This window comes from Haplochromis burtoni, unplaced genomic scaffold, assembly GCF_018398535.1.
Source record: "Haplochromis burtoni strain Fernald_Lab_line unplaced genomic scaffold, NCSU_Asbu1 Contig_315, whole genome shotgun sequence".
NCBI lineage: Eukaryota > Metazoa > Chordata > Actinopteri > Cichliformes > Cichlidae > Haplochromis > Haplochromis burtoni.
In genome coordinates, this window is record NW_024582676.1 from 93,682 (window position 1) to 110,375 (window position 16,694).

At 40.5% G+C, this 16,694-nt stretch overlaps 2 protein-coding genes across 3 annotated transcripts in view; one reads left to right on the top strand and one right to left on the bottom strand.

Moving 5' to 3' along the window:
• Positions 1-1,636: 1,636 nt before the first annotated feature.
• The window catches only part of ccdc146 (coiled-coil domain containing 146), a 56,594-nt gene continuing 41,536 nt past the window's right edge, over positions 1,637-16,694 (top strand). The window contains exons 1-2 of one of the 2 annotated variants that reach the window (XM_005941573.3): positions 1,637-1,794; positions 2,592-2,785. In XM_005941573.3, coding sequence (XP_005941635.1) covers position 1,794; positions 2,592-2,785 — 195 coding nt within the window. In that variant the 5' untranslated portion in view covers positions 1,637-1,793. Of the gene's footprint in view, positions 1,795-2,278; positions 2,423-2,591; positions 2,786-16,694 lie in introns of those variants that run through there. The other variant, XM_042228276.1, reaches the window with a different exon arrangement.
• fgl2a (fibrinogen-like 2a) lies at positions 4,964-14,407 on the bottom strand (the record flags this gene model as incomplete). Its single annotated transcript, XM_005941572.3, is given in 5 exon segments — positions 4,964-5,110; positions 5,214-5,384; positions 7,898-8,117; positions 12,710-12,914; positions 13,586-14,407. Coding segments are annotated over 5 exon segments (1,319 nt in total), but the record flags the coding sequence as incomplete, so codon positions are not given.

The window sequence follows — 16,694 nt, forward strand, 5'->3', positions numbered from 1 at the left end:
TACTGGATAACTCTCAAGCACTCACCTGCTGGCTTCTGCTGCTCACTCCTCCTCGGCTGTCGGGAGCAAAAAGAAAAGGTAAGATACCTCACCTGCCTGCCCTCCTGCTCACCACTACACCCCATCAGTCTGAGAAAGAAAAGGAAATGTTGGACATCTTGTTTCACTCATCCAGTCACACTCTCTGACACTCACCTGGAAAACCACACCACCCTTAGGAAACCCAGCTCTCCGCGACCCCAAGTAAACAATCATTCATCGCTCCTCTTTGCAAATATTGTGTGCAGACATGACTCATCACTGCCTCATAGTGGATCACACACCTGTAAAACCTCTCACTGCCCTGCTTTAACTACAGTGATCCCTGTGTTCAATGAAGTGTTGCTAATAAGAAAGAAACAGTCTATTGAGTCTGCTTTTGGGTCCTCTTTTGTATTCCTGCTGTCTGTCTGAAACTCAGATGATTTTTAAACTGGGGCCTTGAACATGACAATAAGTTCGCTGTACTCAAATGGTCTCCACAGTCACCAGATCTCAATCAAATAGAGCACCTTTGAGATTTGAGAGATTAGCATTATGGATATGTAGCCCACAAATCTGCAGCATGTACATAATGCTATCATGTGAATATGGACCAAAATCTCTAAAGGAATGTTTCCAGCATTGAATTTGAAAGCAAAATTATGTCCAACCCTACTAGCAACATTTACCTAATAAAGTATATGTGTGTGTTGTCAGGGCTTTGATGTATGAATCTGCATCTCCACTGGGTGCACACATGGCATTGCGAATGCACATGACTGCAAAAAAAAAAAAAGAACTCACTTAGAAGATGAGTTGGTTTTTGTTTTTTTGTGGTGTGTGTGTGTGTAGCCAATAGACATATTGGACATGCCAAGTAAGTGTAAAATAAAATTCAACAAATAACAAATGTTTGAGGATTGCCAAGCCCTAAAGAAATTAAGTCCAATAAGGTTTCTCTTTCCTGGTGCTAGTAAACTCACAACTTTTCTAGTAATATCACATCCTTTCCTAATGGGACATCTTGAACGGATCACATACCAGCATGCACACACACATACATATACTGCTGAGACAACACATCTCAGCAGCTGTTGCCGGGAATAAGTTATGGGTCATGCCACCTCCCACAGTCCACTGTGGGAAAATTTTTTCAACAACACAGGAGAACAATGACTTTGAATGTCTGCCATCTTTCACCCTGGATATCATTTTAAGGTTTTCAACACTCACCAGTTCAGGGTGTTCAGCCAGCTGGCCACTGATGTTGTTCCATGGAGCCAATTTTATTACACATGACGATAAAGCGCTAGAGATTAAAAAAAAAAAGGGGGGTAATTAACTTGTAATTTAACGCCATCTGCAGGACATGCGCTGCAAGTGTAAAATAAGTTTTGTTTTTTGTTTTTAATTGTCGGATTGAATGAAGTCCGTTGGGATTTTTGTGTATTAACAAAACAGGAGAAAACGGTAGATAAGTAGAAAAAATAACCATAGCTTTCGCATTACTTTTCAGTGAAAGTGAAATAATTCAAGGCTTTCTCCTTATGTTAAGGTGGACGTATAGCGTCGTTGTTATGGTAACCACAACACACCAGGAAAGTGAAAAGTCGGTGATTGGGTTTTGCTGAGATTGGCTGTGAAATTATTAAAAAAAAATAATTTTTTTTAAAGGCCTGCGAAGACTCCAGAGATATAACAATAAGGAAACTGTTTCCTTGTTTATCTAACAAACACCAAAAAACCGGACACAGCAAGTAAACTGGCTAATAAGTAAGTTTCTGCATGCTTTAAATGAACAACACACTTGTTGTACACTTGTGCTGTATTGTTATGTTGTATACACCTTTTCGTATCACATTAGCCCATTTTTTTTTCTATTTTTATGGCCTTCTCGTGTGCCTTAGCAGAATTTAGAAGCAGAAACTAAGCTGGAGCCGCTTAGCACCAGTTATAGCCGATAAGCTGTCATAATTTGGTCTTTTTGCGTTTTTCGAAAAGGTACGTTTACCGTGTGACGTTTACAGGTCTAATAATATACATGATCTTAAAATTTTCTGAATATGTTTAGGACAGTGCTCACGAATTACTTTGTGGGATCTACGTTTAAAAAGAATATTTATTGATTTTGATTTCCGGTGTTCACCGGCGGAAGCGTAATCCTTCAGAATAAAAGCAGGCTTTTGCATGTCTAATTCGGTGTGTTCCGCACATACAAAACTTCTAATCATCCTTCCATCCTCTTCCGCTGATCCTTCTCGGAGTCGCGGTGGGGCTGGAGCCGATGGCAGCTGTCATAGGGCAAGAGGCGGGGTACACCCTGGACAGGTCACTGTGAGACAACAGTGCTAGCCACTGCACCGCTGTGCTGCCCACTTTTAGTCTTATGTTTTATTTATTGGTAAGCAAGCATAGGGAAGGCCATTAAATGTTGAAACTGTGTGCCAGGACTTTGGTGTAACAAATATTTACATATTTTCGGATTCCTGTCCCACGCAGCCTGTAGGATACTAATGTTTGTTTAGTGTGTTTCTGTCCTAAATATTATTATGTTTTGATCCAATCACTAGTGAATCCATCCCAGGAGGAGACAGAATGCAGGCCTCAGAGTGCAGAAGTTGAAGTGGAAGAGCAAGATGAGGATAAGGGAATGGAGGAGGACACCCCTCTAGTGGCCGTTGCACCCGATGCTTCACTCCCAGAAAAGCAGCCCTCAGCCTCCATTGTGGTCTCTGCTGGTCCTGCCTCCCAGTGTTTAGATGAGGTAACAATCATGTGCATTGTTATGTTGTTATTTTGTGAATGGCATTTTTAAATTGTTTTCAGAAAGACAAACATCCCTATTTGATAGTTATAGTGGCAGATTTAACTGCCATGACTCAAAAGAAAAGAAAATAGTATCAGATATGATATAGATGCATGTATTTGCACAAGGCTAATGTTCAGGACTATTATTTCCTCCATTCTTTTGCAGTTTAATTTCTGATAACAAAGTATTGCACATGCATAATGTGCGTTAAAGTGTTTGTCATAAACATTAAGTGTGAAAAAAAGTGAATATTTAGGAGTCATCCTGTGAATGAGCACAACACTTTTATTAACTTTATCATCACAGACAGTAAACAGACAGTAAAGTCACAGTCCCACAGTTTTATCATCTTCTGCGAAGCCAATATGAAATCTGCCTTTTATTTAGTGGCTTTATTGGTTCAACACCTCATAAACCCATTTGTTATGGGCATGCAGCACCTCATCCTGCATTTTTACAAGCCTCATTCAGCCTCGGACACTAGACGGCAGACACTTTCAAAGACACTCATGCGAAACTTGTATACATTTTTTGTATACATTCGTTTGAAAGGCGATTCCAGTACACAAGTGGAGCAGGCATGAAAAGGATTTTAAACCGACCGAACATTGAAATGTGCAACACAGCCATGGAATATTAATTTAATTTTTTTCCCCCAATATAAAAATTGCATATCTATTGGCACAACAGCTGAATATGATTGATAGAAAAGATCAATCTGATACACACAAAGAATTCCAATTTTACGCAGATATTTACTATGAATGATCACAATTATGCCTAGTCCTTGTCATTACTCAAATGTCATCAATCATTAGACTCTGTACTGCATGACCATTGTATCATATAAAAGCTATCATACCTCTCAAAGTAAAATAAATACTGTACACATCCTCATAGTGAAGCATTTCTTTCCCCAATCCTTCCCATTTACAGTGTGTATAAAATGAAATAAATGGTGCTATACAGTTTCCTAACATTAGATAGCAGTATTGTACAAGAAGAGGATTTTACAGATTATGGCATAGAGAAGTGTGCAGTAATTCGGTGCATCCAAAGCTTGGAAACACATTTTTTTTTCCTCACTGCAATGTCCTGCTTCGTGGCTGCTCTCAAGAAGACTCTAGTTAAACATCAATAATGCAGAATGCACACACATACATGACTCAATAGAAATTTATTGGATGCTGCGTATTTATACTGGGATGTCTTCTGTGGTATGGGGTAATGATAAATCGGCAAGCTGCCCGAGAGCAGTGAGATAAATGCCAGAGAAGGGCCAAGTAAAGCTATACATTTATTACTGACTGTAATTTTTCTAACAGTTTGACTCTCCAGCTTGAAGTCTTTCGTAATGATTATCGGACCCACTCAAAACTGTATCATCAGCTCTCGTATACCTCACTTGGGTGGCTGCTGTTAATTACAAAATCATTTACAGCAGAGAAAGTGATAGCTCATTAGTTTTTACTACTAGTATGTGCTGTGCTGTGTTTCTATGCTGGGTTTATGGCAGGAGGCAGCAGGACAGAATGAGAAAAAAAATGTCAAAGACCAGTGAAAAAATCTCTTCTGGTAACCCTCAATTTAATGTTATGGCCCACGTAGGAGGCTGGCCTACACTGCATGGGAGGTTTTTTTTTTTAAAAAAAAAAAAAAGAATTTTATTAGTCCATCATTGTTCATAGTCCATTGTCCTTTATTATCATCATTTTAATCCAACATTTTGAAGGCCACACTCACTAGAGTGGAAAAGTAATAGCACACTTAAATTTTTCACAATTATTGTTATCATTAATGCACCAAACTACTTATAGTCCTATCGGTGCACACGTACGCATGTGTAAATGTGTAAATGCATGACTACTAGTGAGTGTATGTGTGTATGAGTCCTTATGTACTTGCTCTTCCATTTTCTTTGTCTTTGCCTGCATGACTGCACTCACCAATATTTACCTGTCCTTTTAAGGACCATAGTTCTTGGGCCGTATCATCATTTTGACAGTTTTAAAAGCCTGCCTGTAGTTGGTGGGGTAGTACTCGGTCGACATGTTGTGCCACGTTCCCCAGAAGATCCCGTTCCTGACTCCCTTGTATCGCTTGTGATAGTACTTCCCGTTGAGGTTGGCAGACATGCAGGCGTCAAACCACCAGCCGGAGCTGTAGTAGCCGCCGCAGTTCCCAGAGGGGTACATGTCGTTGTCGCGGTCGGGTGTGGAGAAGAACTTCTGGTCGTGGTTGAAGTGCTTGTTGAAACTGAGGGCGTTCCCAGCCGTCCCACTGTAATGAGACATTGATATATAAGGTGTGCTGTTCCAGTTTAAGGTGTTCTAGCAGCAACTGAGAGTGAGAAATATTGCATGTGCAGAAGTGAACCCTGTACCTGTATCCACTGACAGACAGACGGTAGCGTAGGTACTCATTGGCCACATAGAACTGATCATACTTTGCATATTCCCGGACACCCTCAAAGTCCTCTAGCTCGATACGCAGAATCATATCTTTTGCTTTTGTCAGCAAATGGATATGGTCATTGCCCAGCCAGAACTCACCTCTGCAGGATAGAAAGGAACAAAATGAGGCATGCTGATATATATATATATATATATAAAGCTCACATACTATGTTAGAATTTCAATTTTTTTAGCAAAATGCATGTGTACTCCAATAGATGAAAACAGGAGAGGACGAGAGGAGACATTCTTTTAGTGGGAGTTTAATGCTGGATATTCAGACATGCTCAGAAGGTTGTTTTGAATAATTTGTTTTATATCTGCAACTTTATGATCAGTTGAAATGGGGTCAGATCATCTACTGTGGTCATCATTTCCCTAAGGCCTAGTCCACATGTAACTTGAGTCTTCTTTTGAAAATGGTGCCTTTTCTCCTTCATTTGCCAAGTAAATAAGTCTGCACAAAAAGATAAAAATGAAATGAATGGGGTTTAAGAGCATGCCAAACCAACAGGCAGCATTACCCTGACCTCAAAGCCATAAACTCTTGTTGGCCTTATGAGCCAAAAATGTTGTTTTTGTACTTGTGATCATTCACTACTCTCTACTCCCTGTATAAGGAGTTTTATGTAGAAAGCTAAATAGCGAGCCCAATAACAAAATGGAAAAATGGCTTCTGATAATATTTGCCTCATTTTCTCTGTCTTGTTACATCAACGCTGTCACACAGTTAGAGCAGAATATATCAACATCGGTTAGATAAGTGACTAATAATGTGCATATTTCTGATAAGTGCATTGAACAGAGTGTAATTCCTCAAGTTGATGAATCTAAATACTTTGTGGCAGTTTATTTAGTGTTCTGCTTTCTTTTGTTTCTTTACTCTGTCTCTTTTACTTCAACACAATGCATGATGGAATGCAGCACTTGGGTTTTCCACTTTGAATACTTTGGGTATAACAGTCCTTCCTGTACATACAACAGCACTACAAATATGGCAGACTCACAGTGTTATCATGTGGACCAAAGACCAAAACACACAGGAAAAAGTTCTGATCTTTTTTAAATATCTCTATACTTCCCCTTAGTTTTATGCATGATAATCAATCACTGATAATGAAAACAGGTGTTGAACAAACAGTGATATAGAGAACAGGTGTGCATCATTAGCTCCTAAGTACTGAGAGATTAGACTCTCTCAGGTTTTGGTAAAAGTATTCTGTAGCACATGACATTAAATGAGCTCTAATTCACTGGTAAAAGAACAGTATAGATGAACAATTTCCTACTAGCAAGACAAAAAATAAATACATTGAACAAACTGCTTGTTTTTGTGTATTCTTTCAAAATGTATAGCTTGCAGCTAGTTAGATGAGCATGTGGTAGGCTCTAGTGTAATGAGGGTCCAGAAAATAGTTGAGTTTGACTTAATGCAGTAGTGTGTAGTGCTGACTTAAAATGATACAGGCTTGACATATAACAATGCATGCTAATTAAAAAAGTTGTCCAACCTTGGCCGGACCTGCTTAATGTCACTATGTCACATGACATTAAAAAGAGTTTTCAGTGTCAGTCGTTGCATTTGCAACCAGATACATTATGTAAGGAGTTTGGTTGCAAGCCGGCAGCGTAAACTTTGAAGCTTCTCTGTGAACAAAGAACCTTGCTCTCACTAGCTTAAGGCTTCACTGATACACATGATGCGTGGCACATTTTGTTATTCTAAGAATGTCTTTCAAAAGGGGATGTTTTTGTTTCTTTTATCTGTTGCTTCTGACAGCTAATGCTATTTCTATGGGAAAAGTGTATGGATTAAGCCTTTTATTGGCTTTTTAAAAGGTTTATACACATTCAGATTCAGACTGTAAACAATAACTGGACAGATTCCTGTACTAAGAAGCAGTTTTTGGGCTTAACGTCTGGTAACTTCGAGTTTATCCCTGTGTTTTCAGTATTGCAAAAGCAGTTTGAGTCTTACTATCACCATGGTAACTTGTGCTGCAGACCTAACCTGCTCCACAACAGGTTATGGTCAAGATAAGAGGTCCACATGTATGAAATCACCATCTACTGACCAATCAGATCCTTGGAAAACAGGATCACCATTCCTGGAGGATCGCTTAGACCTTGGTGCACAGATAGTAAGAGGGCCTAAAGGTTTTTCAAAAGGATCTAGGCATCTAGGATCTTTTTCTTTACTCGATGAATCTCAGTAATAAATCTAGATTTTTAAAAGCAACGTTGTTCCTTCATTTTCTTTTTCCTTCACTGCAGGCCATCTTGAAACCATTTTATTGTTCTATTAGCCTTAATATATTGTTGGGGAACATGGCTCTCAGACATCTAGGCCTCCAGGTGAAAGAATAAGGCAACCACTGTAGTATATACACATCTAAACACTAATTTGAGTGAATGCGTTCATATATTGGAAAGCTCTGGGTTTACTTATGCAGTTCATAACCACCGCTGCGTGACTGCTTAGGCTGATTGCTGATGTTTGAATAAGTGAAGCAAGATAAGGAAAAGATATCCTGGATATGCTGAGCATGCTTTGTCGTAAATTATCAGAGGAATGCCCAATTGTGGGGGAGGAGGGGTAAAGAAAATAACTAACCTGAGGTTCCCAAAGCCTTTCTTATACTCAGCCCAGGTGCGGTTGAAGCTGACGGACCCATTGAGGCGTTGCTGTATCACAGTCCAGCCACCTCCGAAGGACTCCATGTCACAGAATACCTCAAACGTCCCATTGCGAGCGTCAGGTGTCACACGATATATACCGTTCCTCCTCACTTCCAGCACATTGTAGTCTGAACAGTCCCGAGGGGCTAAGATGACTGCATGGGTGGCAGTGAGAAAGAGAGAAGGGAGAGTAGTTATAAGCAGATGTTACTGGATGATATTCAGTAATATTTTCACTTTGGTCTGGCATTGTTCCCTGAGACAGTAATAGAAACAGGCCCTGAGGCTGAGGAAGGCTGGAGAAAAGAAAATGAGATAGGTTAGTAGGAAATCCAGTGTGGAATTTGTCATCCCTGCCTTCATTTAAGAGGAATGCATTCAAACACAAAAACACCCCTTCACCACATTCTTTTTGCCTGTCAGACATCTTCCCCTAACCATTTATTATGTATAAAATAACATTAAAAACAAGCTGATTGTGAAATATGTATTTAACAATATATCCATGCTTATCTGAAATATAGTATTTAGAACCATTGAAGAAACAGCCTCTGCCAGGGGATAAATTCCTCTAATCTCCCCACGTGCTACAACACAGGTCCATTTTGTATACCTTCAATGCATTCTGAGCACTTTTTTTTACCTGGCCACTTATTCGTCTACCTTTTCCTCCCATCCCTTGTGTCGCATTGCAGGCTACCGAATCAATCCAAAACCAAGGTCCAAAGACTCCTGTCAGTTAGGATTTTGGAAGTGAATGGAACAGTCTTGTTAAAACGTGGGAAAGTGTAAAACTGGATTAGAGAGCCATACGCCTCTATGCACACTGGCACCTTGGGTCTAAATTGTCCTGACACTGGGCAGGCAGCATGTTGGACTCCTTTTGAGTGTTAGATGCGCTCCATTGATGATACAATGTTCTCATAGTCCTTAATCTCTCTAGAGGTGCAGTAGATTATAATAGTGCTGGGGTAGGCGGTGCTCATACCCCAGCAGTAGTACTGGTATAGGAAGGAAAACAGGTGTAGGGAGTGAATAGTGTTTGTAGAATGAAAAATGCATGTTGCTGTGGATAGTTGTATTTCTATTTTAAAAGGAACTGAACTAGCAGATGGAGCACAAACATTTATTTTGCTCACTAAATAAGCAACTTCGTTTTCTGACAACATTACACTTGAATGCTTCAAGTACAAAATAGCTGCAGATGGTAAATCACTCCATATGGGAGTCGATCGCAAGGTTGAAATGTATCCTTGTCACCTTAACAGCTCGGTCGGCATTTGGCAACAAAAGAATTGACCCGTAAATTCTTTCAGTGTCACACTCACTTTCAGCGTCTGACTGCAGTGTCGCCACTTTACATCTTCTTTTCTATTTGTCCCCATCTATCTGACTGGGCAGTCAGTGTCCCGAGACAGACAAGAGTGATCTCCATCTCAGTACCTCTGGCAATGTGCCTGACCTAAATAACTCTAATATCAGCCACTTACTCGTTCCTGAAAAACTCTTGGCTGATGGGCTGTCTATGTGACTGTTGAGGAAAATTAATAGCTAATTGGTCTGGGACAAGGAAAGTGATATGTGTCATTTCTGAAAATGATCCCAAAACAGTGTATGTTTACAGTAAAAGGACAAAGCCCGCTAGGGGATGTACCCATTTCTGAGTTGTTGTTTGTGGACAGCAGAGAAACAGCGTGAGGTAAAAGCCTGACTGGTACCCACATTACTATTCTAACCTTGACAACGAAGGCCCTGTAAACTCATCGAAGCAGCAATTTTAGCCTATGTCATGACTTTTCCCCGCAAATCCCACAGCAGTGAGAAGTCAGACAAAGCACTGGAACATGACTCATATGTTGTTTTGCTCTGAGGGGAAAGTTCAAACAATTTTACCAAAGTTTCCCCATTCTTCTTCTTTCTTACTCACTTGTTTGACTGGCAAGTCGACTGACATAGGCTGATGAGTCCCACGCCATATTGACTGACATGCTTTTTATAGATGACATTTTGACAGACTGATTTGACTCTTGGCGCTTTGCCTGTTTGACTTCAGACCACACAAGAGATTCTCATAAAAGGAAGACAATTATTATCAAGAAGTATGCCTCATGTCAACTGAGGAAATGTGTATCGAAAGCGATAGCATACTACTGCTTATACTACTTCAGTTTTGATGGAAAGAAACTAAAAAAAACTGTGCTTCCCTTATGAAGTTGCCCGACACCAAATTTCCAAACGAGCAGTTCTTGATGGAGGACTGAACATCTATTCTCATTTTGTATGATTGAGTTAATGTAGCTGAACTGGGACATGAATTTCTATGCTTCCTGCAGGAGTGAAAGTGAAGATCAGTGCTCGTTGCAAAAATGGAAATTGGCAAAATGAGCGAAAATGAACGCTTAGAGCACTTAGAGTGATAACAGCATCTTGACAAATGTAGTTTTACTCCCTATTAATGGTGAAATTGCAATTCTACATTGGGTTAAATGATGGTTACGGTCCTCACAAAGTTGGCATTTTTTAAAATTTGTCAGTGCAGTTTGTGTAAAAGGCCTACAGCAATTTTTTAACCTGCCAGAAATGCCTTATGTAGCTTTAGTTAAAATGCTAGATAGTTTATTTTTTGCTTCACTAAACACTTTTGACATTGTGGTAAATAACCAGGAAACTCTTATCAGTGAAAGTCTGTTTTACTCTGCCCATTAGGAGCTCGCAGAGGAACATGATCAGCATCTGGTTTGAAAGTTTTAAGACAAGAAAAATTCTAAAAGATGTTCACTTAGCAACTTTTGGAGTAACTTTTTATCGCGATTTCTAATTTGAGTGATCTTGTGAAACACCCTAACACAACGTATTGGTCGCTTTCCTCAGTAACAGCAGCTGTTTCTTTTCTGCTACATTTGGATGGAATTCAGACACCATTAGGCACGGTCTCCTGAGCTGAAGTCGGATGCTTATCCAGTTCTTGACCTGAACAAAGCAGATAGATGTACAAAGACAAGTGCTACTGACCCTGGGTGCCATCCGTGACTACTGTAGTGTCAGGAAAGCCGCCTTCATTATTACTTGTGGTATTGGCAAGAGATAATGAGCGCTTGTCTTTTTATGCAGTAATGAGCATCCAAGAGCATGACCTCCAGAAGGAGGCAGGGAGGGAAGCAGAGAGAAGGGACTAGGAAAGAGAATTAAAGAGGGGGAGACAGTAAGAGGTAGGGCAATAGAAAAAGAAATAAGAAATAGAGGAAAAATGAGGAGAGGGTATAGATGCTTTGAGGATAAATGCATAAGGGAGGGGAAAAATGATCAGGTTTGAAGAAGAAAGAAGCAAGTTGGAGAAGCAAACAAAAGAGAAAGGGATGGGATTCCCTTCACACCACTGTTCCAGCTAATCTGCTTAGAAATAAGCTCACATCTGTTTTCTACATAAAAGCCCCAATATAGTGTAACATTCATACTGAAGTACTGGATAGTATTTGCTTTCTGAAAGTGCCCTGCATTTCTACTGTGCTCGCATCCAAAATAGCTTTTACATCAATGTAAAGTGGGATATTTGTTTTGCTTAGCTAGTCTGCAACCCCCACTGTTTCTAGATACAATATCGCAGGCTTGTTTAAACGGTCATAAAACTTCCAAGCAGGGAAGCACAGATTAATCTGCAAAATATCGATATCAGCTAGTGTTGGTTTGTTGGCTGATATCTCCAAGTACAACAGCATCTACTGGTGTCAGTGATATTCATCTATTTTGCTCGAATCAATTTCATGCTGGCTAATTGTTCAAAGATAGCGTGATGCTGTTACACTTTAAAGCATTTCACTGTCGATGTGTATCGGCCCAGAGTTTCACTATGTGTGCATTCCTACTTTCAAGTGTGGGTCTTTTTCTGCCTTCCCTTTTTGAGTTTGTGCGTATGGAGAGTAGTGAGGGGTCACTTCGGTTAGTTATGTAAGAGTTAAAGTGAATTCTCACTTTGAACCAAGTTCTATTGCTTCACTCCAGTGCAGTATGTGCTCAACTTAAAGCTATTTCACTCTGTCCATTTGTGCACTGGCTACTCTGAACCAGCCACTCCACTCCAGTAATGTAATGAATACAGTAACCTTTTGGTACGCATTAAGATGATGGAAAATTCCATTTCTCAAATCTAGACTACACCTAAATATATAATATTCTTCATATCAGTAATGGAGGAGACATGTTGCAACAGACCAGTGAGTGTGGTTGACAAGGACACTGGCAACATAGAAGATTTCACTTTTCATTTCCCAGGAAGAAAGGTCTTGTTGGGTGAAAGTAAACACCCTGACTCTGATTATTTTTGAAGTTGATTATAATGTCCACTCAGGAATGATTGAATACAGCCTATGCCAGAAAATATATCCCCCCTGCAACCCTGAACTGCTAAACTTATTTAACCAACAGAGTTTTATTACGATAATAACATCTTTTTTTTAGGAAATAAAAAATTGAAAAGTGCACTCTTGATCATGCTCAGAAGGATTACAAAAATGTATGAGAAGAACAGAAGAGAAAAGGGGGGGCGAAACATGAAATGGCAAAGATATAACAGAATAAAACATAACAGAAAAACACATTCTCTTTTAACTGAAAGCCCTTGTCACTGGGAAGATGGAGAGGGCAGATCACAAGATCAGATGAAAAATAACAGGACCAAAGGAATGGAGGGTAAGTATAACAATGTAGAGAATATTATTATTATTAATTATCTTAATAAAAGCAAGCTTACACTGAGGGCCAGTCTGGGCTGGACATTCGGTGGTACAGCTGGAGCTGAGCTTGTTGACCACTCCGGTGATGTTCTCCACCCGCCTGTCCACTATAGCCTGCACATTCTCCATGTTAAGAAGGTTGATTCCCTCCAGTCGACCCTGCAGAGCTGAGATTTGGTTCCTGGCATTGCGCAGGCTGGCTGACATCCTATTCAGCTTCACCTGAGAAAGGCCAGAGCAAGCGTGAAGGAAATTATGTTTGGCACGCACTACAAAGCAGGCAGATTACCGAAGTCACCAGCCTCCTTCATTGTTTCACCAGCCAATTTGAATTTTAGAATGGAAACAAAGTCTGCGTTACGATTGGCTGTCTGCCAAAGTGGCTGTGAGAGTCAATAAGCTTACCAGACGGCAGAAATTTACTGTCACTGGGCTGGTGTCTAACTCCGATTTTCCCACCCTGCTTATTGTACCAGAAATTTTCCCTGGCGGAGTGGCGCCAGGTAGGACTTTGCGTGTCTTTTGACATCTGGTCAGTTTGCATTCCAGCTGGGCGCATCTGACTGGAAGCATGAAGCGCGCTTCATATCAGTGTCCCCTAACACTTTCACAAAGCTGCTAAAGATCTGGCTTTCTGACAATTTGCAGGGTTTTAATGGAACAGAGGAAACAGAGGAAATGGTGCAGTGCTACTATTTCACATGTTGTACACACCTCTGTGCTCTACAGATGTAGCAGAAAATGCACACTGTATTGAACTATACCAAAACAATTTTAGATCAAGGTGAATAAATGATAAATTTGAGCTCAACCAAGTGTATTTGTAAGGTAAATGATTTATTCCTTGGTTCAGTCCTATATCTTTTCCTGTAAGTGTTAACTTTGCCTCTTACCTGCATCTCCTGCATGTTTTGGCTCGGAGCAGGTTTCCCAAAAATTGAACCCGGTCTTGCGGCATCCACAGTAGCTCCAGGAACCATCCCATCTCCCCTCTCCTCTTGGCTGGATCCACCTTGCACCTCCTGCCCCGTCACTTTTTCCCTGGCATCCCCCTGAATCGGGATCTGGTCTGCCTGCTGGTGTCCAAAAACTCCGCTGCCCCGTGCCCCACGGCACTCCTGGCACCCGCTTTTCAGCTTGTTCACTACCTCCTTCAGGCTCTGCAGCTCCTTCATCGTCTTCTCCAGCAGCCTGAACTGCTTGGGCAGCTGGATGGTGAGGGGAGGCAGAGTGATCTGGTAAGGGCAGTCCTCCCCGTCCTCTGCCCCAGAGCTCCCACACTGGCCCATAGGTCTAAGTTTGACAGGGCAAGAAGTGGGAGTACCAGACTCAAATCCCAAATGGTAGGATCCTCTAGAGTCCCATCGCTGGTGAGAGTTACCAGGAAAGTCTGCTGCCTGGCTGATTCTGAGTAATAAGGTGCCTGTAAGCAGGAGACCAGCACAAACGCAAAGTCCAATTGTCCTCATCCTTCTGTGAGATTTTTAAATAAGTGTGTGCAAAGAGAAAGCGTCTGTGTCTGCCTCTGATATGAACTTGGAGTGTATAGTAGTGTTTTTGTATGTGTGTGCATGTGTGTGTGCCTGCAGATGTCCTGTGTAAGTGTGTGGATGTGTGTCCAGTATCTTATTTGGTGTAAGAGAGTGTGTGCATGTCTATGAGTGCAGTCTGCAGGAGGGAAAGAGCGCAGGGGAACTGCCGCTGCCTCAGATAGCTGTGTCATTAATATCAGGACAAGTGAGGGAGGGAGGGAGGGAGAGAGAGGTAGAGAAAGGGATGTGAGAGAGGGAATGTGCTGATTTTCAGAGGATGGGAGGGGCAGCACTATTGCGTAATGCAAAACACCATATCAACAGCACTGTAAAAAAAAAAAAAAAGATTGGTGGTGGTTGGTAGATAGAGAAAGAGGCAGAGTCCTTTGCCTGCAGTCCATGCATGCTGCCATCCTGCCATATTCTCAAGTCAGCTCATTTCCCCGAAGAGCAGAATGACTCAGTCCACAGGAACTATTCACTCACTACTCGTTTTTTTTCCACAGTTTTTAACATTTAAAGACCCCTCGTTGACCTGGTTCAGATTCCAAAGCCTTACTGAAAACACTTGATAACATCCACTGTGCTAAAGTCTCTCAATTGTCTCCGGATGGGCTCAATTCCTGTATATATATGGTTTAGTACCAGAGAAAAGGTTTGTTTCAGTTTGTTTAAGCTGGCAATTTCTTTCACCTACTGAGCCTGCTTGGGATCTTGCAAATTGAGCATAACATTCATTAGAGACTTTTATAAAATGAGTTTCACCTGAATGCTGAGATTTTCTGAATATTGAGTGTGTACTAATACACTGTCGTGATAAGATTAAATTTTTGCACTATAATACATTTGCAGACTACATACCTACATTAACATGAAGAAAAACATTTCAGTTCAAATAAGACATGGCACTAGAGAGCTTCTATAACCATATCTTAAAGGTGCCCTTTGGATTGTCCTTGGACACAAATTCAAATACATATTCATATTTAGCATTTCCTACTAAAGCCAATTGTTGGTACCTGTCCTGAGTGCTTGTTCGATGACTGGATAGCTGCAGGTCCCCCTGCCTACACAATGTTCAAAGTCAGACAGCGCGCTTGGTTTAAATTTGTTTTTCATTGTTGCACGACTATTTCTATGATTTCCCCAGTACTCTGTTTCCACCTTTCTACCGGTTATTTATTTATTTATTTATTTTGGTGTTCAGTTGCTGGTGATTATGAGTCTGGAGCATTTCTGACACAGTGCTTTTATGTGTCATGTCAGGAAATGTTTGGAATAGCTGTTCAATTCTTTTTCTCTAGTGTGGCGAAAATATGGTAATGAAAAGCATGTTTTATGTAACAGCAGGCACGTTACACGTGCAACATTTTACTAAGAACAAAACAGCTTTTTTTTAACTGAAGTAGCTTCACTTCCAGTCAGGGTGAATGTGATTAACTGAAGGTGCTCTTTATTTGACCCACTTAATGATTCATCAGGAAGAAGGTCTAGTTTTTCAATGAAGGAAAACAGAAATGTTATAAATACAAAATCAGGAATTTGCAAGGCTTAAGTTTAATGAACAATGCCTTGGCTGGCACTTCAGCAATATGTTTAGGTATTTATGTTCTCATTGAAAACTTTACCTTGTCTCCTGTAGTGGTGGTGATCACAGAATAACTTAAGATACACTCCTAGCATAATACATCCCTATGATAACGATGGTGTCGCAATACAGTGATTCAGTAGAAATTGTCATTTTCATTGTCATTTTATTATTCAGTTTTGTGTACAGGGTGGGCCATTTATATGGATACACCGTAATAAAATGGGAATGGTTGGTGATATTAAAGTCCTGTTTGTGGCACATTAGTATATGTGAGGGGGCAAACTCCTCAAGATGGGTGGTGACCATGGTGGCCATTTAGAAGTCGGCCATCTTGGATACAACTTTTGTTTTTTCAATAGGAAGAGGGCCATGTGACACTTCAAACTTATTGGTAATGTCACAAGAAAAACAATGGTGTGCTTGGTTTCAACGTAACTTTATTCTTTCATGAGTTATTTACAAGTTTCTGACCACTTATAAAATGTGTTCAATGTGCTGCCCATTGTGTTGGATTGTCAATGCAACCCTGTCCATGGTAACAGGTCGCTGTTACCATGGACTTGTTGGTCCATGGTAACAGCGTTGGATCGCTTAGTGAGGGCGAAACTTTAGAAACTTTGATACGATGACTGCACACAATTCAATTCAAGTGTATTTATATAGCACCAAATCGCAAGAGCAGTCGCACTAATTTATGACATTACCAAATTATCATCTACAGAGGAGACCAAACTTTTTTATTAGACACAATCATAGTTTATTCGTTTTTATTTATTATTATTTATCTGGTGAAGCAGACAACAGCTAGCTATCGGGCTAACAAAGCTTGCATTTGTGTGAAACACCATTAGCTTGCATGCCCAGTGCATAATTCAACAG